At 43.4% G+C, this 22,317-nt stretch overlaps 1 protein-coding gene across 1 annotated transcript in view; it reads left to right on the top strand.

The window, feature by feature from the left end:
* LOC113520282 (C2 domain-containing protein 5) overlaps positions 1 to 22,317 on the top strand; it is a 39,965-nt gene that overhangs the window by 9,967 nt on the left and 7,681 nt on the right. The window contains exons 4-20 of the mRNA XM_052898193.1: positions 2,186 to 2,346; positions 3,211 to 3,322; positions 4,174 to 4,243; positions 5,215 to 6,513; positions 8,308 to 8,498; positions 8,687 to 8,833; positions 8,913 to 9,072; positions 12,504 to 12,592; positions 13,693 to 13,810; positions 14,616 to 14,707; positions 15,188 to 15,306; positions 15,752 to 15,877; positions 16,341 to 16,431; positions 17,639 to 17,763; positions 18,401 to 18,505; positions 18,761 to 18,919; positions 19,115 to 19,315. Of these exons, the coding sequence (XP_052754153.1) occupies positions 2,186 to 2,346; positions 3,211 to 3,322; positions 4,174 to 4,243; positions 5,215 to 6,513; positions 8,308 to 8,498; positions 8,687 to 8,833; positions 8,913 to 9,072; positions 12,504 to 12,592; positions 13,693 to 13,810; positions 14,616 to 14,707; positions 15,188 to 15,306; positions 15,752 to 15,877; positions 16,341 to 16,431; positions 17,639 to 17,763; positions 18,401 to 18,505; positions 18,761 to 18,919; positions 19,115 to 19,315 (3,365 nt within the window). The remainder of the gene's footprint in view (positions 1 to 2,185; positions 2,347 to 3,210; positions 3,323 to 4,173; positions 4,244 to 5,214; positions 6,514 to 8,307; positions 8,499 to 8,686; positions 8,834 to 8,912; positions 9,073 to 12,503; positions 12,593 to 13,692; positions 13,811 to 14,615; positions 14,708 to 15,187; positions 15,307 to 15,751; positions 15,878 to 16,340; positions 16,432 to 17,638; positions 17,764 to 18,400; positions 18,506 to 18,760; positions 18,920 to 19,114; positions 19,316 to 22,317) is intronic.

Here is a 22,317-nt window from a genome sequence, read left to right as displayed (position 1 = left end):
TGATCTCTCACTGATATTATGTTTTTCGAAAATAGATCTATATTAAGACTTTTAGAAATAGTATTAAAGTTATTGTTAGCTCGCCAAAGGAACGAATTCACCTGCAATGCCGTAGGTGTTGTGGGTGACCATGGGCGGCGGTAGTTACTTACCATCAGGTGAGCCACATGCTCGTTTGCCCCCTGTGTTGTAATGTTGTAAAAAAAAAAAGAATGACACTAGTGGGATAAATAGATTAGAATTATGCCTTCTAGACTTAATTGGTACATTCAGTCTAGTAGTTAATAATGCGAGCTTCCACTGTGTTCAATGATGTATGTAGTAGGGAATGTAGTATTAACGAAATTGATATATTTAACAGTAGCAGCAATTATATAAGAAAAACCATCGCAATTTACTCATTAATTGATTTTAACCACGTTTAGCCTGTGTTTCCACATTTATATATTCTTTATTGCACTTGTAAGTTACATATAAAATAATGTATTTATAAATATTGTGAGCAAGGGTGGACTTATCTCTGACAGAGATCTCTTCCAGTCAACCCAGTACAGTGAGAAAGCATTGTGTTAGCGGGCAGCTGAAGTGCTACAACTATTAATACATAAACAAATATACAGTTAAATAAAATATTAAAAGATATAATAAAATATTACATAAATACATAGACTATAAATACATATAATACCTACTTACTTATATAATAAATGTTAAAATAAATGAATATAAATATATAGCGGGGTACCAAAATGGATAATAAATAAGTATATATTATAATACGATGGCGATGTAGCCACCTGTGTATTGAATTAATGATACAATACTAATATACTTGTAATGGGGGGAAAGGGATTATTAGTAATGGAGACTGAGAATCCTATTGCTAGCAATATACCCAACCAGGTCGATCTTCTCGCGGTTCCCCCTGGAAACTATCATGGTTAATATCTTATGAATTCATCATGATGGGCTAACTGGCCTGTTTTCATTCTCATCTGTCACCCTTCACTGGTGCTCCGCCAGCGTATCCCGTTAGCGCAGGCGAGGTTACCATACCATTTTCACCCATCAAAAAAAAAACAGTAAATTGCTAGCAATGGGGCTGTTACTTTTATTACCACTACTTACAATCACACAAATGATAATGGAATGGTATTCCAGCCTGTACTATCGGTATACACTGTAGAGGCACCAGTGTGAGAAATATGATAGCAACATATATGTCTAGATGAAAGCAAGTCAGTTAGCCAATCGTGACGAATTCCAAAATCACGATGGTTTTAGGGGAACGTGAACGTCGACCTAACTGGGTGTATTGTTAGCAAGGGACCCCTAGTCCCCATTTTTAACATACCCTTTCCCCATGACCATAATATAGGTCCCTTCTCTAATCTGTACACAGGGTCAAGTTAAAATCGTTAGTGACACGTGAAACTGAATACTGCTTTAGAACGTATTAGGATAGAAAGTTCGAGAATCTAAAAATAAAAAATAATTGAACCCGTCATAATTTGTTATGGTAGACTTACCAGAGGGAGACTTTGTACAAAAGTCGATTGCTTAGGTACCTCTGTCCCATTCGTGTTTCAACCGTGAAGTAGTTGTGTTTGCATGGCTGTGTTTCGGTTTGAAGGGTGGGATATGGCGTGAATTTACAGGGTACAGAGGAATAACATCCGAGTCCTCAGGAATGGCAACGCATGGGGGGTATCATGGGCGAAACAGTATACTCTGTTATGTCCATGGTACTGCTCATGTCTATATGCGACGGTTACCACTTTCTATCAGGTGGACCGTCAGCTTGTTTGCCATTCTAAGTTGTATAAAAAAAAAAACTTAAATTTTTTATCATTTTTGACCCATATTTCTTTAGTGATAATTAAAGATTGTGCTAAAAAAAACCGTCTTCAATTGTGATAAAACCAGTTATGACGATTTAAAAACTAAATTATTAAATCAGTTTTGATAAAATGTTTAGGAGAATCATAATCCACTATGTTTTGAGAAGTTTAGAGAATCTGTAAGTATAGCCTTTCAGATACAAAATGAAGGCTTGGCAAAAAAATGCAACTGTAATGATCCCTTTTGAAGTTCGTTAAAAATACTGTTTCGCAGAACACTTCTCCCCTCAGATTTCAACCTGTATTTTTTGTTCTTGTTTTCAGCATCTTTCTGTCTATTCCAGGTCCAACGATACCCCCCGGATATAGAACGACATCTATACATGGCTTTGTCGAGGAGTTGGTTGTAAACGACGACCCAGAGTACCAGTGGATAGACAAGATCAGAACTCCACGCGCTTCCAACGAGGCGAGGCAGGTCGCCTTTATCAAACTCAGTAATCAGGTACCTATTACTGTGATATTCATGTAAATTGGAATGTGGAACCGAGAGATTAAAACGTAGGTTTCCCGCGCATTGGCTGGTTATACAAAGTAAATCCCATTATGAGTATTTTTTTTATACCACTGAGATGCCAAACAAGCATACGGCCCACCTGATGTTCAGCGGTCACTGTATCCTGTGAACCTCTGCAATACCAGCGCGTTATCGATCCTGAAGAAACCTCTTTTCCCCTTTTTTGAAGAATCCCTTACTCTAGTCACTTGGAAAATCCTCGACATGGGCTCCCATTCCATAACCTGCCCTCCTAGACAAGTGACAAGCAATTCGTAATCGAAAGCGAGTCCATGAGTTGGAATAAGATATCCGTCGTTGCTATCTCATTCTATCTCACGGACTCGCTAGCGATGTGGATTCCATTAATGAGTTCTATTACTACTTTTCCAGAAGGTCTGAGCGTTCGTGGTTGAATAGAATAGAATAGAATAGAAATCATTTATTCAAATAAACTTACATTGAAGCACTTTTGAAAAGTCATTTTTGAAAAGTCATTGGTTTATTGCGGGATGTTTAACTAAATAAATGATAGAATATACGTATCTTTTATTATCTATCTATCGATAACGTATCGCTACCGAATATATTAGATAGAACGAGACAGCAATATATGGCATATGTTCACTAACGAAAACATACTTATTAATAGATTCAGATGCCACTTATTTAGGGGGGAGGGAGTGTATACCTAATATAGGCCCTTAATATTTAGTTTTTTGTAGGACCGTTTTAATAGAATGGATTCTTTTTTGTGTTTCCAGAAAATAGAAAAGAAATTAAAACCTTTCATACAATTTCTTTTGAATGCAGGTGCAAAGATTGGTCGGTCTCAAGGCTGCGGAATTGGGTGCTAACGCTGTAGTCGGCTACCAACAGGACTTTGACTTGGAAGGCGAAGCGGGAGTCGTCGCCAGAGCTATTGGTTAATATAATAATATAACTAAATAAACTGAAATTTAATATTTGAATTACCCTTGTCTGCTTAATCCTTAAAAGCATGATTTTTTAAATCAAATTAAAAAATATATAAGTGTACCCTTTACTGTGTTTACTAATGGGGAAAAATAGTAAAAAAAAATCAAAACGATATTTTTATATATTTATTTTGAAAAAAAAAAAAAAACATTGGTAACATGTAAACAGCCAAATATTAAAATAAAATCGATTGTAGGCGCCCAATGCGATTTATAACCACGGTATCAAATTTGAAACTTCAGGTATTTAAGGGTTAAGGGATTTACAGGGTACAGAGGAATAACACCTGAGTGCTCAAGAATGGCAACGCATGGCGAGTATCATAGATATAACTCTCTCTGTTATGTCCATGGTACTGCTCATTTGTATAGGTGACGGTTACCGCTTTCCATCAGGTGAGCCGTCAGCTTGTTTGCCATTCTAAGTTGCATAAAAAAAAACTAGATGTTATCTTGCGGAAGTCCATATCACTGGTTATTTAATTAGAATTATTTTGTTTAATTCCGCTACCATTAGTATGTATGTGACTGACAACACTCGTAAGATTGATCACCACTATTACTACTAGAAGTTCCAAAAACTCCCATTTTACCCATCAATTTCCGACTGCCATTTTGTTCACGCACGTTCTGCGACACGTGTTTCACCTCTAAACGAGGCATCTTCAGGCAAATTATTAAATTGCTACTTGGAGCCTAGCTTGCTTGCAGTTTGGGTGCCAACAGTTAATACTAGACTAAATAGTAACGGAATTAAACGAAATAATTCTAATGAAATAACCATTAAATCGTTTAACAGGCACAGCGGTCACTATATCGCCTCTGCCGACCCCCTCGCAGCCTATGAACATGCCGCCCTGCACACAGCAGTGAGTACAATTTTATGTCATTACTATCTATGTATGTATATGTATATATATGTAATAATGAGTAGGGATATATATTTACATTATTACATGTGTTACATCTCCATATTTAGAAATAATAGGATCTTCATCGTGCCTCCAATCAAACTGTTTATAATTACTCCTCTCCATCCAAAGGTTGCCTGGATGAGATCGCTCTTAGCGATAAGGTAGCCCATTGTTTTCTCATTGTGATTATTTCTTGTAATTGTTTACTATTGTAATCTTTTGGAGGAAACGATAAAGAGTACCTATCTATCTCAGATCAACAAAAATGTACAAATTGAACACTGTTCAATTACAAACTGAAACGATTGTTGTCTAATTAAAATAGTAAAATAACAATGTTTTGAATCCTATTATAAATGAATAGTTTATGAGGATGAGGTTAAGTGAATATTTGTTACTTAATATTCTTTCATGCATAAACTGTTGAACGGATATGGACGAAATTTGGTATACGGGTAATTTACTATTATATACTACATGATATATAGGATTTAAATGAGATATAAAGATTCTCTAAACAACTTTGAACTATAAGTCCTATAACAACTTAATAGGACAACGTATGTTGATGGGATAGCTAATTATTTATTATATTAAATGCTATTAATTTCTAAGTACGTTATTTCAAAACGGCTGGACCGACTTGGCACATATTTTTTAATGTATATCATAAATAATTTAAGGTTTTTATGATGAGAAAAAGTCGTGTAATGACTGTGATTTACGTTAAAGTTTTTTCTTCGAAGTGTAGGAAGTTTGCAAGCTTTCTATGTGCATATATAACTATTAAATGTTATCGAAATACCGCCGAAAATAACTGCCATAGAATATATAAGTAAATAAAATTGAATAAAAGCACTAATGAATATATATTTGCATGGTTTGTCGTGGGCTGCTTTCGTTTCCATTAAAATTATCATATGTAGACAATTAAAGAAGTATTTGGACATTTTATCGACTGACAACGAAAATGTTACCGATTTAAACGAATATTATCAGCACCATCAAGATGAATTGGCCAAGCTGCTTACCATCCTTAACCCTAAAACTCCATCACTTTTGGACGAAACAGATATTAACGATGATAATGATGACGAAAAACTATTTAATAACTTAACTAGACAATCTAGTGTTAAGAGTTATACAGGCAATATTTCTATATACCAGGACGATTATATATCACAAAAAAGTCTCAAACATATTTCTGAAGATCAAACAGATTTAAATAGACTACTTAATCGTGATTATTTTGATTCTGATACTCCTGGACCATTGAGGAAAATAAAAAAATTCAAAAGCAATTTCTTTCTAAAAAGACTAAGTAGTATGCGTGGTCGCAAACAAGAAACACAAGATGATCAGATATCGCTGAAGTCAAATTCTTCTGATACTTCTAGAATTTCTCTTGTCGATATAAAAAACGAACTCAAAAAATTTAAACGAATAAAAAAGCCTAAATTTCACAAGATTGCCAATAATGCAGATGAAGGTATAGGTATGGCATCTGTACTCGCCAGATCTGTGATTCACGCTCATACAAGTCTCGCTTGTATCGCTGAAACACAAGATTCTGAACACTCACCGAATTCAACTTTGAGACGTGCTAGTGAATCTGAACCTACAATTAATATGTCTGATGAAGATAAACCCAAAACTACTGATACAGATACATCCTTTGATGCTAATAGCAATAAAGATGAAAATAAACAGGTGCCAGAGATACACTTTTCATCTTTAATGAATATTAATTCAGACGAAAATGAAAAATCGGAAAGACGAGAAAGACGATTTTCTGAATCATGCCCTACATCTCCGGTGGCGCGTAGAAATAATAATCTACTTAAGCCTGAAGATGCTGATTATTATGGTTCAGTATCATCTGCTCTATCTGGTGATAGTTCTGAAATATATTCTAGTTCAGACGAAGACGATGAAAGTTCTGATGTAAGAACAGACACTGAAAAATCAGTTGAAACTACTAGTTCTATTGTAAAATCTGTTCTAAGTCATGAAATAAATCCAGCTTTCATAGCACAAATGGATAGAAAACTTAGCATTCTGGAAACTGAAAATCTTGACCGCCGTTTTGTCGACGAAGAAAAGCAAAAAAAGATAAAAACAAATGCTGACACATATGAATCTGATAATACTATAAACGAGAAGAAAGAAAAGATCGTAGAGAAACAACATAACGCTACAATGTTCGCTCATGAGGATGCCAACACGTTTGTAACTCCAAAATCTAATACACATCATTATAAATTTCACAATCCTTTTACTCATAAGAAAGTATCCAAAAGTTTCAGTGCCCCCTCATCCCCAATAGAAAATAGTAGCTTTGTATATCGCTCTTCACAGAAAATAAAACAGCAACTTTCAAAACTATCAAATAGCAATATGATTAAAAGCCTTTCACATTATTCTTTGATACCTAAAAAGAAACATGAAGAGGTGAAAAAAATGAGTAAACCGAACTCGGCGACTGATATACTTTCGAGAGTACCTAGTGAGACTGTTTTAGGTTCTCCATTTCTTTCTTACGCTGATTTACTAAGTTTAGATAAAGAGGAAATGGTTGCCAATAAAAATCTCCATAAAAGTGATGAATTTGTAGGCCCAAAAGTATCAATGTATATTGGTTCTGAGCCTGTTTCAAGGGCATCTATGAGTGGAACATTTTATACTCATCATGGTAGTCAAGATATACGTAATCATGAACATGTAGTTAAAGTAGATAAAAGGTCTATCAAACCATCGAGTTTAGTTCACACTGCTATGGAAACAATACTTATAGATAAAGTTCAGTCGCTACTAACACCATCGTCACCAGAACCTATTCCAGTAACTAAACAGTTTTTTAATGACGTTTCTGAGAAATTGGAAAAGATAGAAGAAGCTAGAAACCAGACTCCTGAAACAACTGGTTTAGTTCATACCGCAGTAGAAACTATGCTTTTGGACAAAGTTCAATCTCTATTAGGTCCAACTACTCCAGAACCTAGTTCTCAAAAGGACAATGTTAAATCTTATTTCGACAATGTTAAACCCGATGTAGTTGAATTAAATAAAAGAGAACAAGAATCAACTGGGTTAACTTCTACAGCTATGAAAACCATGTTGATGGATAAGGTGCAAACCTTAGTTAGCCCAAAGACAGAATTTCAGCCAGAGAACTTGCTACACGATACTGACAATTCCAACAAAACTTGTAGTAGAATTCGTGATGTGCACGAATCATCGGGTCTTACTCATACAACTATGAAAACAATTTTAGCAGATAAAGTTAACTCTCTTCTTGGTAGTTCAAAAGTAGATATTGTACCTAATACACAGGATATGAAATCTGAAAGAAAAAATGGTTCAAGAAATAAAGATCAACATTCATCTGGTTTAGTTCACACTGCCATGGAAACTATTCTTATGGATAAAGTACAATCTATATTAGATGCTAGTAGTACTGAAGTCAATTCTTCAAAAGAAGTACATGAAATTTCAAATGCAGTAATTAAAAAAGATATTGTCATTCCTCATGAAGAGGAAGTGCAAAGTCGCGAGAAATCGAAATCCTTAGACTCTACAAAAACAGCCTTGCTCGTGGAAAGAGTAGTAGAACAACCTTTATTTATACCTACCTCGCATGTTTCTCAATCAGGTGACGATATAACGACCGAAACAAAACCAGATGATACAGAATTGAAAAAAAAGAAAAAACTAATTCGACAGGATACTGTGGATTTTGTAAATGAAAAGCAGTTGCATAAAATGTCCAAACTTGCTAATACCATTCCACGCAAAGTAACAACGCCGGTATTACAGCACTTCCATCCCATTCTTAGTGGTGCACCTTTAGAGACCATACCTTCGCTACCGGAAAGTAGTTTCGATCAGAGCGAGAGCATCGATGAAAACATCCCTAAATGTCAATGTGAAAGCGAATGTAAATGTCAGGAGTGTGAGTCTAGTGATACTAACAATGCTAGTGTGTGTGATAACTCGCATGCAGCGTGGACTGTTGACAGGGGTGAACGAGACAAAGATAGGAGTGAAAAGGATAAAGGATCGCCTCGGCATGCGAGGCACGAGTCGTACGGAGGGAAGGAGCCTGTTCCGCCCGTTTCGAATACACAGAACTCTTCGTTGCATTCAACGTCAACGCCGATGGGCATACATCGGCGGTCTTCGGATTCTGATCTCAGTATTACACCGAAAGGTTAGTAATAAAATTTTACTATATACGTCAACGTCTCGTTTATCTAATCCCGTTTTAGTTACTCATCAAAAGCGAAGCTTGAAAATTTTACACTAATCTCAGTGAAATTTGAAATTAAATTACTTTCTCTACTACTTAAAGTAGCGAAACATACGACCCTGAAATACAAGTACTATATATTTCAACAGGCAGCTCAGTAAACACGCCCGGGGTCAACGTCGGCAGCGGCGGTGGCGCCATTCTGAAGCCCTCGATGAATAGCAACAACCTGGAAATGCTCGAGTATCCTTTCCTAACCATGAGCGAGTATCCGCCTGGATTTATAGTGCACATAGGTGAGTATTGGATTCGAGTGGCCGGTGCCGTAGAGGTGTTGGCGCGGACGTGTGGTGATGTGTACGTGGCGTGTTGCAGGCGGCACTGTGTGCGCGCGTTCGGTGAAGCTGGTGGACGGCGGCGGCGAGAGCGCGGCGCGCGCCGCCTGGTGGGCCGAGCTGCGAACTGAGCTGCGCGCGCACGCTCGCGCACTGCGCTGCAACGCCGTGCTGGCCTACAGCGACACCGCCGCCATATGGTACGCACCGCACACACTGCACGCCGCACACTACACACTGCACACTGCACACTCGCACGGCCGCGCACTGCGCTGCAACGCCGTGCTGGCCTACAGCGACACCGCCGCCATATGGTACGCACCGCACACACTGCACGACGCACACTACACACTGCACACTGCACACTCGCACGGCCGCGCACTGCGCTGCAACGCCGTGCTGGCCTACAGCGACACCGCCGCCATATGGTACGCACCGCACACACTGCACGACGCACACTACACACTGCACACTGCACACTCGCACGGCCGCGCACTGCGCTGCAACGCCGTGCTGGCCTACAGCGACACCGCCGCCATATGGTACGCACCGCACACACTGCACGCCGCACACTACACACTGCACACTGCACACTCGCATGGCCGCGCACTGCGCTGCAACGCCGTGCTGGCCTACAGCGACACCGCCGCCATATGGTACGCACCGCACACACTGCACGCCGCACACTACACACTGCACACTGCACACTCGCACGGCCGCGCACTGCGCTGCAACGCCGTGCTGGCCTACAGCGACACCGCCGCCATATGGTACGCACCGCACACACTGCACGCCGCACACTACACACTGCACACTGCACACTCGCACGGCCGCGCACTGCGCTGCAACGCCGTGCTGGCCTACAGCGACACCGCCGCCATATGGTACGCACCGCACACACTGCACGCCGCACACTACACACTGCACACTGCACACTCGCACGGCCGCGCACTGCGCTGCAACGCCGTGCTGGCCTACAGCGACACCGCCGCCATATGGTACGCACCGCACACACTGCACGCCGCACACTACACACTGCACACTGCACACTCGCACGGCCGCGCACTGCGCTGCAACGCCGTGCTGGCCTACAGCGACACCGCCGCCATATGGTACGCACCGCACACACTGCACGCCGCACACTACACACTGCACACTGCACACTCGCACGGCCGCGCACTGCGCTGCAACGCCGTGCTGGCCTACAGCGACACCGCCGCCATATGGTACGCACCGCACACACTGCACGCCGCACACTACACACTGCACACTGCACACTCGCACGGCCGCGCACTGCGCTGCAACGCCGTGCTGGCCTACAGCGACACCGCCGCCATATGGTACGCACCGCACACACTGCACGCCGCACACTACACACTGCACACTGCACACTCGCACGGCCGCGCACTGCGCTGCAACGCCGTGCTGGCCTACAGCGACACCGCCGCCATATGGTACGCACCGCACACACTGCACGCCGCACACTACACACTGCACACTGCACACTCGCACGGCCGCGCACTGCGCTGCAACGCCGTGCTGGCCTACAGCGACACCGCCGCCATATGGTACGCACCGCACACACTGCACGCCGCACACTACACACTGCACACTGCACACTCGCACGGCCGCGCACTGCGCTGCAACGCCGTGCTGGCCTACAGCGACACCGCCGCCATATGGTACGCACCGCACACACTGCACGCCGCACACTACACACTGCACACTGCACACTCGCACGGCCGCGCACTGCGCTGCAACGCCGTGCTGGCCTACAGCGACACCGCCGCCATATGGTACGCACCGCACACACTGCACGCCGCACACTACACACTGCACACTGCACACTCGCACGGCCGCGCACTGTGCTGCAACGCCGTGCTGGCCTACAGCGACACCGCCGCCATATGGTACGCACCGCACACACTGCACGCCGCACACTACACACTGCACACTGCACACTCGCACGGCCGCGCACTGCGCTGCAACGCCGTGCTGGCCTACAGCGACACCGCCGCCATATGGTACGCACCGCACACACTGCACGACGCACACTACACACTGCACACTGCACACTCACACGGTCGCGCACTGCGCTGCAACGCCGTGCTGGCCTACAGCGACACCGCCGCCATATGGTACGCACCGCACACACTGCACGACGCACACTACACACTGCACACTGCACACTCGCACGGCCGCGCACTGCGCTGCAACGCCGTGCTGGCCTACAGCGACACCGCCGCCATATGGTACGCACCGCACACACTGCACGCCGCACACTACACACTGCACACTGCACACTCGCATGGCCGCGCACTGCGCTGCAACGCCGTGCTGGCCTACAGCGACACCGCCGCCATATGGTACGCACCGCACACACTGCACGCCGCACACTACACACTGCACACTGCACACTCGCACGGCCGCGCACTGCGCTGCAACGCCGTGCTGGCCTACAGCGACACCGCCGCCATATGGTACGCACCGCACACACTGCACGCCGCACACTACACACTGCACACTGCACACTCGCACGGCCGCGCACTGCGCTGCAACGCCGTGCTGGCCTACAGCGACACCGCCGCCATATGGTACGCACCGCACACACTGCACGCCGCACACTACACACTGCACACTGCACACTCGCACGGCCGCGCACTGCGCTGCAACGCCGTGCTGGCCTACAGCGACACCGCCGCCATATGGTACGCACCGCACACACTGCACGCCGCACACTACACACTGCACACTGCACACTCGCACGGCCGCGCACTGCGCTGCAACGCCGTGCTGGCCTACAGCGACACCGCCGCCATATGGTACGCACCGCACACACTGCACGCCGCACACTACACACTGCACACTGCACACTCGCACGGCCGCGCACTGCGCTGCAACGCCGTGCTGGCCTACAGCGACACCGCCGCCATATGGTACGCACCGCACACACTGCACGCCGCACACTACACACTGCACACTGCACACTCGCACGGCCGCGCACTGCGCTGCAACGCCGTGCTGGCCTACAGCGACACCGCCGCCATATGGTACGCACCGCACACACTGCACGCCGCACACTACACACTGCACACTGCACACTCGCACGGCCGCGCACTGCGCTGCAACGCCGTGCTGGCCTACAGCGACACCGCCGCCATATGGTACGCACCGCACACACTGCACGCCGCACACTACACACTGCACACTGCACACTCGCACGGCCGCGCACTGCGCTGCAACGCCGTGCTGGCCTACAGCGACACCGCCGCCATATGGTACGCACCGCACACACTGCACGCCGCACACTACACACTGCACACTGCACACTCGCACGGCCGCGCACTGCGCTGCAACGCCGTGCTGGCCTACAGCGACACCGCCGCCATATGGTACGCACCGCACACACTGCACGCCGCACACTACACACTGCACACTGCACACTCGCACGGCCGCGCACTGCGCTGCAACGCCGTGCTGGCCTACAGCGACACCGCCGCCATATGGTACGCACCGCACACACTGCACGCCGCACACTACACACTACACACTGCACACTCGCACGGCCGCGCGCTGCGCTGCAACTTTTTAATAATTACTATAGTACTAATATTAAATAAAATGTGTTTAGTGAGGACGTATGCGTGCTGTCCGCGTCTGGTACAGCGGCCGTCATCAACCTCGACTGCGACTTCAATGCAGACTGCGAGCCAATCACAGGTATTTGGACTTGGACCCAATAACGTCGCGGTAGTTTACAACTTCCCCCTCAAAACGACATGTCGTTTAGAGATTTAGCCGTAACAAAAATTTATATGCGTCTGTTCAACCACTAGCGACCACCTTGGCTTTGTGTAACCTTTAAACTGTTCGACACATTTTAGTAAGGCTGGTATATTGGTGTGTGTGAAAGTACTGCACTAATAATCTCTAAAGTTTAAAAATGAATGGCCTATTTAATAATTTGATGTGCGCTCGATTATAAAGTTTCTTCACCTCTACCCCCGGCTACTATTCTCGCACGGCCAGCGGCTGGTACAACGCGGACATTTTACCGCCTTATTGTTTTCATTTCGCATTATCTCCTGATCAACTGCATCAATAAACATGCTGTAAAAAGTAAACTCTATTTCCAAGTAATTTCCATTTTGATTTAGCTATTTATTTTCATAATAATTTGTAAAGTATACGTGAAATCTGTATCAAAACTTAGTCTTGTAAAATTTATTCTACTTTTAACATAAAAGCCATCTTTTTGGCTGAGATGTTAAACTTAGATGTATGGCGTCATAGACTTTTTTGTAAAGCTAAAAGTAATGAATATTTTTGCTGTAGATTTCAGTCCTTTATTTCAAATGGTTTAGGCAGCGCACACCATAATATAGAATTTTTGCTGACTTCAATTTTATTGATTTTGATTAATTATTGAAAATAGGTATTTTCCGAAATAAAAAGTAGTCTATAGCATTTGGGGATAGTACTTTTCTAACAGTGAAAGAATTTTCGAAAACCGGAAATTACCTCGAACATCCAAATTCACCTCTTTATAATATTAATATAGATTAGAACTACGCTTTTTTATATATATTAGGTCGTTTCCTTGACACCTCTATCCCATTCGTGTGTCTATCGTGATGCAGTTGTGTTTGCATTGGCTGTGTTTCGGTTTGAAGGGTGGGATATGGCAGTGAATTTACAGGGTACAGAGGAATAACACCTGAGTCCTCAGCAATGGCAACGCATGGGGGGTACCACTTTCCATCAGGTGTACCGTCAGCTTGTTTGCCATCCTAAGTTGCATAAAAAATATTTGTTTCCAGGCTCAACCAACACGAAGACTGTAGATGAAACGGAGGAGTGCTGCTCGATCGCCCACGTGCCGTACTCGCCCGGCGCGGGCCCGTACCGCGCCGAGCTGTCCGTGTGCGGCGGCTGCAGGTAATGAAATGAAATATTTGTTTGCTTCAACCAGATATTTGGTATTATAAGGGCCATGTGACAGAACTTTTTGGCATCTATTTAATTGCTTTAAAATTGTAAGCATGCAAATCTAATTTCTTGTTTAAATAAGGATACAAATTAAACTTAGTGATTTTTAAGATTATAGAATAATAAAAAAAAAACAATTCTCAAACAATTATCAAGTCAAAGTAACCACTACACATACCAGTTTAATCAACATCTTTTTACCCTTACCCCAATATGGGGTCGGCGTGATAGGTTTTTCTCTTCCGTTCTTCTTGTGTGCATATTACAAAAAGATTTGGCTTATAGTTTTACGACCGGCCGCCTGCCTGACTTCAACCCTCTTAAGGAATGCATTTGTTATGATATAGAGGAAAGGATTGAGGAAAATGGAAGGGAACGTTGGAAATGTGTAAAGGGAATCGGTAAATAAGAGGAATAATGGACTTATGTGGGGAAGGAAAGGGGGGGGGGGAGCACTGCTGTTGCGGAAAGGACTGGGACACTGCAGCGGCTCGGGAGGTCCGTATGCCCTTGTACTAGAATCGAACAGATTTCTAGAGAAGGACACTTTTGACACATGGCGGCGGTAGTCACTTACCATCAGGTGAGCCGCATGCTCGTTTGCCCCCTGTGTTGTAAAAAAAACCTGGAATTCAGCACGATGGTTTCCAGGAGGACCACGTTGAGACGAGTCTAAGTTAAAGTTAGTAATGGAGTTTCTATAGCCCATTATTAACAACGAAGGCAGTAGTGCTAGTGTGTGGTGTGGTTGCAGACGCGCGCGCGTGCCGGCCGTGGTGCTGGCGAGCTGCGCCAAGCCCGCGCGGCTGGCCGCCTCCCCTCGCGCCATCACCCTCACCGCTGTCGGTGAGCACTTCCTTTTTCAGTTACATCAACCCTATCGTACATTTAAATATTCATGATTTAATATGAACATTTGTGTAATAAACACAAAATATGTTTTGAAATTTGACATTACCTCGATAAATTTTTTTAATTGCTCAAAAATTATTACGAATTTCATTTAATTAATTTCCACGCATCAATTCTTAATTTGGCCGATCTTACATAATTTTGTTTCATTAATTATAACTGAATAAAATATTTACAAAAATGACTGGTTTTATTTTTTATCATACCAACATGTAACGTCAGTGAAACAATGCAGTCTTAATATAAACTATTAAACTACCCTCCACAACACAAAACTTACGTTTCAGATGGATAGTATAAAACAAAATTATAAATTTTAATAAATAAACGACGATATCAGATCTCGGTATATTATAATTTATTTACCATCTATTCCATTTGTACATCATATATATTGTCTCGTACATTTGACAGCTGCACGTGTACGCAGAACCCCGCCCACCGGTGAGCCTGCAGCCAGAGATATATCTGATCAGTTGCCCTTCCTAGAGTACGAGCTACATAAACTGCTCATCGCCAAGTTAAGGATGCAGGTAATGATTACATTATTTTCATTCTATAATTATTTTAGTTGGTATTATATTATTGTATTATTGCTTTTATTTTACGTATCATCGTACATATTGTAATTAAATATTTCTAATATCTGGATTACTTGAGTTTGTTATTAGTTATAGTACTCAATATCACTGATTCTCTTTAGATGATTATTTTTGCCTGAATTGATGTCGAATTTGATTTTTTTTTCCTAAAACTTCGTATACATAATTTTAATATAACTATTTGAATACAGCTTAGCATATAAAATGAACTTATATTGCTTGGATGTTATTTTCTATGCAATTAGGCTTAAATTACTGAACGGAATTGACTGAAAATTGCTACAAATATTATTTGCTAGATTAATTCGTAGGAAATACATATATTGCCCTAATTCACCCGAGTAAAAACGTGTAAATAGCAACTATATGTGCACAGGGCGCGAATGCATTGTTCTCGCTGCAAACTCAAGTGTGTGTGGGCGAGCGCTGCGTGATGGCGCTCGCTAGTGGCGCCGCCGTGCGGCTGGCCGCGCTGCCGCCGCCCACCCCGCCCAGGATCAAGGTACGCCACGCAACCCACACGCCGCACACCGCACACGACACACAGCACACGCCGCACACCGCACACCGCACACGCCACACACGCCACACAGTACACGCCATACACCGCACACAGCACACGTCATGCACTACACAGCACACGCCGCACATTACACAGCACACGCTTCATACTATACACAGCACACATCGCACACTACACAGCACACGCCTTACACTATACACAACACACACCTTACACTACACCGCACACAGCAAATGCCGCACACAGTATACAGTATACGCCATATAGCGCATAGTACACGCTACACGCAATACACGCTGCACACAGTACATAGACATCGAATGGCATCGAATACACATTGCCGATAACGTTCCATAATAGTCACTGGACGAAAAATATACAATAAAATATAAATAACACAAAAGTCCATAATACAATGTAATATTATGTAATTATTTTACAGTCGTCAGAAAACGACAAAGATGCACTAGAAATACAGAAAGCGCTGTGGGATACATTTGCAGCTAATAAAGCAGCTAACGGTTTTGATATTGGTGAGTTTTTTTTTTTTTTTAGATTTTTAAACGTGTCTATCAAACAAATGAAAACTGAAGTGCTTTAGCTTCTAGAAATAAAAAAAAAAAAACTACCATCTTACAATATCTGTACACATATTGACCCAACAACAGATCTATCGTCATAGTCGTAGAATACTAACTAATAGTATTTAATATTTGTCAGATCCGTCAGTATTCTACGACTGTGACGATATTAACTATCGGTTGTCCAATTTGTAATATAGAAAAGAAGAATCCGCCCGTAATAAATCTGTGAATGTTGAGTACAACTATAACTGGTTTGCAAACTTATAATGCTATTGTTGTATTCTATTGTTAAAGGTTTTGTTTGTAATCTGTTGATGTACCACAGAAATAAATAAATAATTTAGATATCCGACTAGTACGGACCATATCTGAATGGGTATTCATTAATGTCCAGAAGTACTCAATGTATAGATATTGGATATTACCCATCCCTACTTATAAATATTTTGCGTTGTATTGTTTTATTAATTCGTTTATAAAGCTTAGGAAGCTCAGAGGACGTGTTTAGATTCCCCAAAAGAAATCTTCAATCACAAGACATTCTTTTATCATTCATTGAATAAAAACAACAGATGCCAGCGCAAGTTTGTTCCAATTATTAGCTTTAAATATGTAGTGACATTGAATGCTCAATTTGTCCACATAACCTTTAGTGAAGTAGTTCCCTATCGCACTTTATATAGTTAAATTACGATAATTTCTCACTTATAGTCCGTAATAAATAAAAATATTAAGAAAAAACAAAAAAAAAATTCTTGTCCCGTATAAACCTTTAAAATTGACACTTTTTTTTATTATTTGACATCTAGACAGACGTGATTTGGCGTGAATTTACTGGGTACAGAGGAATAACACCTGAGTCCTCAGGAGTGGCAACGCATGGGAAGTATCATGGGCGAAACTGTATACTCTGTTATGTCCATGGTACTGCTCATGTCTATAGGCAACGGTTACCACTTTCCATCAGGTGGGCCGTCAGCTTGTTTGCCATTCTAAGTTGCATAAAAAAAAAAAAGACCTTAACTCTGTGAGAGAATTACTGTTATGTCACGTCACAAACCTTGGTGTACAGAGAAGGCGACGTAGAAGATCTCTCACATAAGCAGCAGTAGTAGTACTTAGTATTTTTACTCTGTGGTATTGTCCGTGTTGCTAGGCGGGTCCGAGCTCAGCGCGAACGGGGCGTTGCCCGAGGTGGAGGGCGACGAGTCCACCGCGCCCGCGCTCGACCTCTGCTCGGACAAAGACGCCTGCGTGCTCGAGCTGGACGAGGCGGAGGACGTGAGTGCATTTCGGGCTAATGTTATTTTTAATTAGCACAGGGGAATTACCTCAACATTAATTTTATTTACAGCTGAGAAAATTATATTTTTTTTTTATGGATGATAATGAATTGGTAACCCCGCCTGCGCTAACGGTATACGCTGGCGGGGCGCCAATGAGGGATGATAGGTGAGGGTGAAAAATCAGATCAGTTAGCCCATCGTGATGACTACATCTGGAATTCAGCACGATTATTTCCAGGGGGAACCACGTGGAGGTCGACCTGACAGGGCATATTGCTAGCAATAGGACTGGTAGTCTGCATTACTAACAACCAACAACGATTTTATTTTGTTTGTACTCTTGACACAATGAGTGTTGTTACTTTTTAACGCAGGTTAAATAGTAAAAGGTTCAATGGAGAGTCCATTGGATTTATTTAAAAATGTAAAGTACTTTATAGTCTTTAATAAATCTCCATTGATGCAACAACTAGTGACGTCCGTCGCATTCGGGGTTATGAGTCGTGACAGATTGCTGACATACTTGTAAGAGTAAAACAATACATGTGATGTTTTATCCAAACGTACAATATATCTATATAAGGAACAATCCTGTACCAACACGATTATCAGTAGGATGCGTGTTGCTGCAGGTGGAGACAGCGCGGTCGTTGGCAACGCGGCGGCTGCACACGCGCTTACCGTTATACGGCGCGGGGCTGCAAGCAAGGTCTGTGCCGCCGCACGCCTTCACGCAGGTCAGTAGCTGCTGTGCATGTGTGTGTGTGTGTGTGTGTGTGCGTGTGCGTGCGCGCGTGCGTGTGCGTGTGTGTATGTGTGTGTGTGTGTGTGTGCGTGTGTGTGTGCGTGTGTGTGTGCGTGTGTGTGTGTGTGTGTGCGTGCGTGCGTGCGTGCGTGTGTGTGTGTGCGCGCGTGCGTGTGCGTGTTTGATCGTGTACTCATCATAATTGAGTGTAATACGTGTAAGTAATGCGGTGTGTTGCGCGTGGCAGGTGTGGCGTGCGCGGCTGCAGCTGGGCGCGCAGGGCGGCGGCGCGAGCGCGGCGGCCGAGCGGCACGTGGCGCGCGCGCTCGACGGCGTCGCGTACAAGCTGCGCCGCCTGCAGCCCTGCGCCGCGCTCGCGCCGCGCCTGCAGCTCGACCTGCCCGAGGTGACCGCGCAACCCTGGGCCGTGTCGCTCACGTGCCACTACCTACAGTATAAACTCTTTTGTCTGTAGTACCTCAAGGATCAATTCTGGGACCTTTTTTTTATTTGTAGTTAATACTAACATTTGCACTGATAATAAATAGAACAATGAAACAAAAAACAATAAAAGTAACTCGTACAAATTTTACTCTTTTAGGATGAAATTCAGTTAGTAGTATCCGGAGCGGCCATACCCTTAGTGGATCCAACGAAGCCCGACATCAACCAAACAGAAAACAGTCACATGCAAAACTCCAACCAGGGCCATAGCAATCAAGGCGGCGGGACGGGCGATGCTGACGATGACATATTCGCATTGGATGAAGAGCAGCTCGTGAAGACACAACAGACCGCCGAAGTACTTGATGAGAAGGCAGTTATTAATGCACAGGTATTTCTAATTTAATTCTTTATAGGAATAAATGCTTTTTATAAGACTTCGTATGTCAGACAGGCTGACAACCCTCCTGATGTTAACAGAACCATGGATATTGCAGATTCTAATATAGATGTGTATTGTCCGCAAAATATATTATACTTAACCAAATTTAACCATACTTTACCAAATAAGGGTAAATTTGATTAAAGTTGACTTAATTAAACTTGGCTATATTGATCAAACATATCTAGATCGAACTAGGTAAATTTTAACCAACTAAGACTAAATTCGATTAAACATAACCATATTTAGATGACTTAATGTGTGTATAAATATGCATAAAATTGACTTAATTTGATCAAATTTAAGTATACTTGCCTGACCTTGTCTATTTGATCTAATTAAACCAAAATTGATCAGACTTGACCAAATTGGACTATACTTGATCAATTTGGAGCAAATTTTTGTAAACTTAAGATAGTTTTTTGTTTTACAACACAGGGGGCAAACGAGCATGCAGCTCACCTGATGGTAAGTGACTACCGCCACCCATGATCACCCACAACACCAACGGCATTGCAGGTGTGCTGCCGGCAATAAGGAATATGCTCTTTTTTTGAAAGTTATAATGTCGTATCGGTTCGGAAATACTGCTGCTGGAAGTTGATTCCAAAGAGTGGCTGTGCGTTTAAGAAAGTGCTTTGAAAAACGCACGGTGGACCACTCGTCCAGATGCTTGGTAAGAAATTTTAGTTTATGACGGGTTGTACGATGGTGAAAATCAGTAGCAGGTATCAATCCGAACAACTCCTCAGAACACTCCTTATGATAAATTCGGTAGAAGATGCACAGAGATACAACATCTCTACGCAGTTTCAGTGGGTCGAGTCGGACAGTAAGACTCCAATCGTCAACAATTCTAGCTGCCCGACTTTGAATGCGGTCTAACGGAAGGAGTTGGTACTGTGGCGTTCCTGCCCATAGGTGAGAACGGTATTCCATATGTGGCCTGACTTGAGCTTTATACAGTTTCAGGCGGTGTTCCGGCGTGAAATACCGTCTCACCCTATTGAGCACGCCTAACTTTTTGGAAGCTATCTTAGCTTTTTTCTCCAGATGACCGCAAAACTGGACTTTGCTAGATATATTGACGCCAAGAATCCCCAGACTCGACTTATTATCGAGGGAAGTGCCATGAAAGTGAGGAGATTCGATAAACTGCGTCTTTTTTGCGGTGAACGCGCAGTCTTCTTAGGGTTGAAGTGTACAAGATTGCGTTCGCCCCAGATCAAAACTTGATCGAGTGAAGTTTCGATTTCAGACACAAGTCTGTTCCGGAGCTCATCGGTATATGCCCGCGAAATCTTTGCATAATGCATCCCCTGTACTGTTGTCTACATAGCAATGAATATTACTGATCTGAAACATATCATTGATATGCAGAAGAAACAGGGTCGGAGATAGTACACAGCCTTGCGGTACACCAGCATTCACAGGTTTCAAGTCAGAGCATGCTCCGTCGACTACTACCTTAATGCTACGTTCCTTGAGAAAACTGGCGATCAACTGCATAATCTTGCAGGCAACCCAAACGAAGGTAGTTTTGTAATTAGCGCTTTATGCCACACCCAATCAAAGGTTTTATCCAGACTAACGGCTAAGGCCTCTTTCTTATTCTCGATTACCGCTGCCCATCAGTATGTTAAATAAACTAAAAGATCACGTGCCGAACGTCCCTGTCGAAAGCCGTAGTGGCGATCACAGATGAGCTGGTGATCTTTTAGGTACCGGAGCAGTTGATAGTTAATGATTAATTCCATAACTTTCGAGAATAAGGAAGTGATAATTATGGGCCTATAGTAAGCTGGATCTGAGCGGTCTCCTTTTTTAGGGATCGGATGTACCAGGACAATCTTCCAAAAGTTGGGGACTTATACCTCATCAGGTATCATCTGTTATTCATCAATAACAGAGCCAAAAAAGACGCGTAAGAACCGGAGCCAACTCTAGCGCGTATGTCCTAAGCACAATTGGCGGAATACCATCGGGCCTACTCGACTTATAGATTTCAAGGGAGAGAAGTGCTCTACGCACTGATCTTTGCGTGAATTTAACATCCGGCATAGAGCTCTTACCCCGCGGGATGGTCGGCGGTGGTTTTTCCCCGTTATCCAACGTCGAGTTTGTCGCAAAGAGGGATCCAAGGAGATCGGATTTCTCTTTGGCGTTCAGAGCTAATGAGTTATCCTCCCTGGGCAATGGTGGAAAAGATGAATGACAGAAATTCCCTTGTGTAGTTTGGTACTATATTTTTTTTTTCATGGATGTTAATGGAATGGTAACGCCGCCTGCGCTAATGGTATACATTGGTCACTAGTAAGGGATGATACATGAAATTGAAAAGGCAGGTCAGTTAGTCCATCGTAATGAATACACTTTGAATTCGGCACGATGATTTTCAAGGGGAACCACGGGGAGGTCAACCTGTTAGGGTATATTGCTAGCAATAAGAGTGGTAATCCACATTACTAACAATCCCTTACCTCCGGGTACTATACGAGGTCTGTCCGGAAAGTTCGTATAAAAGTGTTCTGGAATGCGAGAAAGAGGAGTGGGGAGGCCAGGTAAGCGCAGGACCCCTTCCTTATGTCCCTAACAATGCTTCAGTTCTGGTCTGACCGCCGTGCGGTGCGAACTGGCTTGTCACGCCATCTGTGAAGTTACCTCTTAACGAAACCCCGTCGGCATGGAGCCCGCTTCCGTTGAAGAGCAGCGCGTCGTAATCAAGTTTCTCTCGAAACTCGGCAAGAATGGCCGTGAAATTTTTGCCGATCTAATTCGATAAGACATCCGGGGAACCACGAACAAAAAAATCAAGAAAATCCCGCTCAAATGTCAAGACAATGTTGATTGTTTTTTTCGATGTTCGGGGGATTGTCCATCAAGAATTCGTCCCTCCAGGCCAGACAGTTGATGGAAAA

Source organism: Galleria mellonella, unplaced genomic scaffold, assembly GCF_026898425.1.
Source record: "Galleria mellonella isolate WM207_F2 unplaced genomic scaffold, CSIRO_AGI_GalMel_v1 utg40, whole genome shotgun sequence".
Taxonomy (NCBI): domain Eukaryota; kingdom Metazoa; phylum Arthropoda; class Insecta; order Lepidoptera; family Pyralidae; genus Galleria; species Galleria mellonella.
This window is presented reverse-complemented; position numbering and strand designations above follow the sequence as displayed.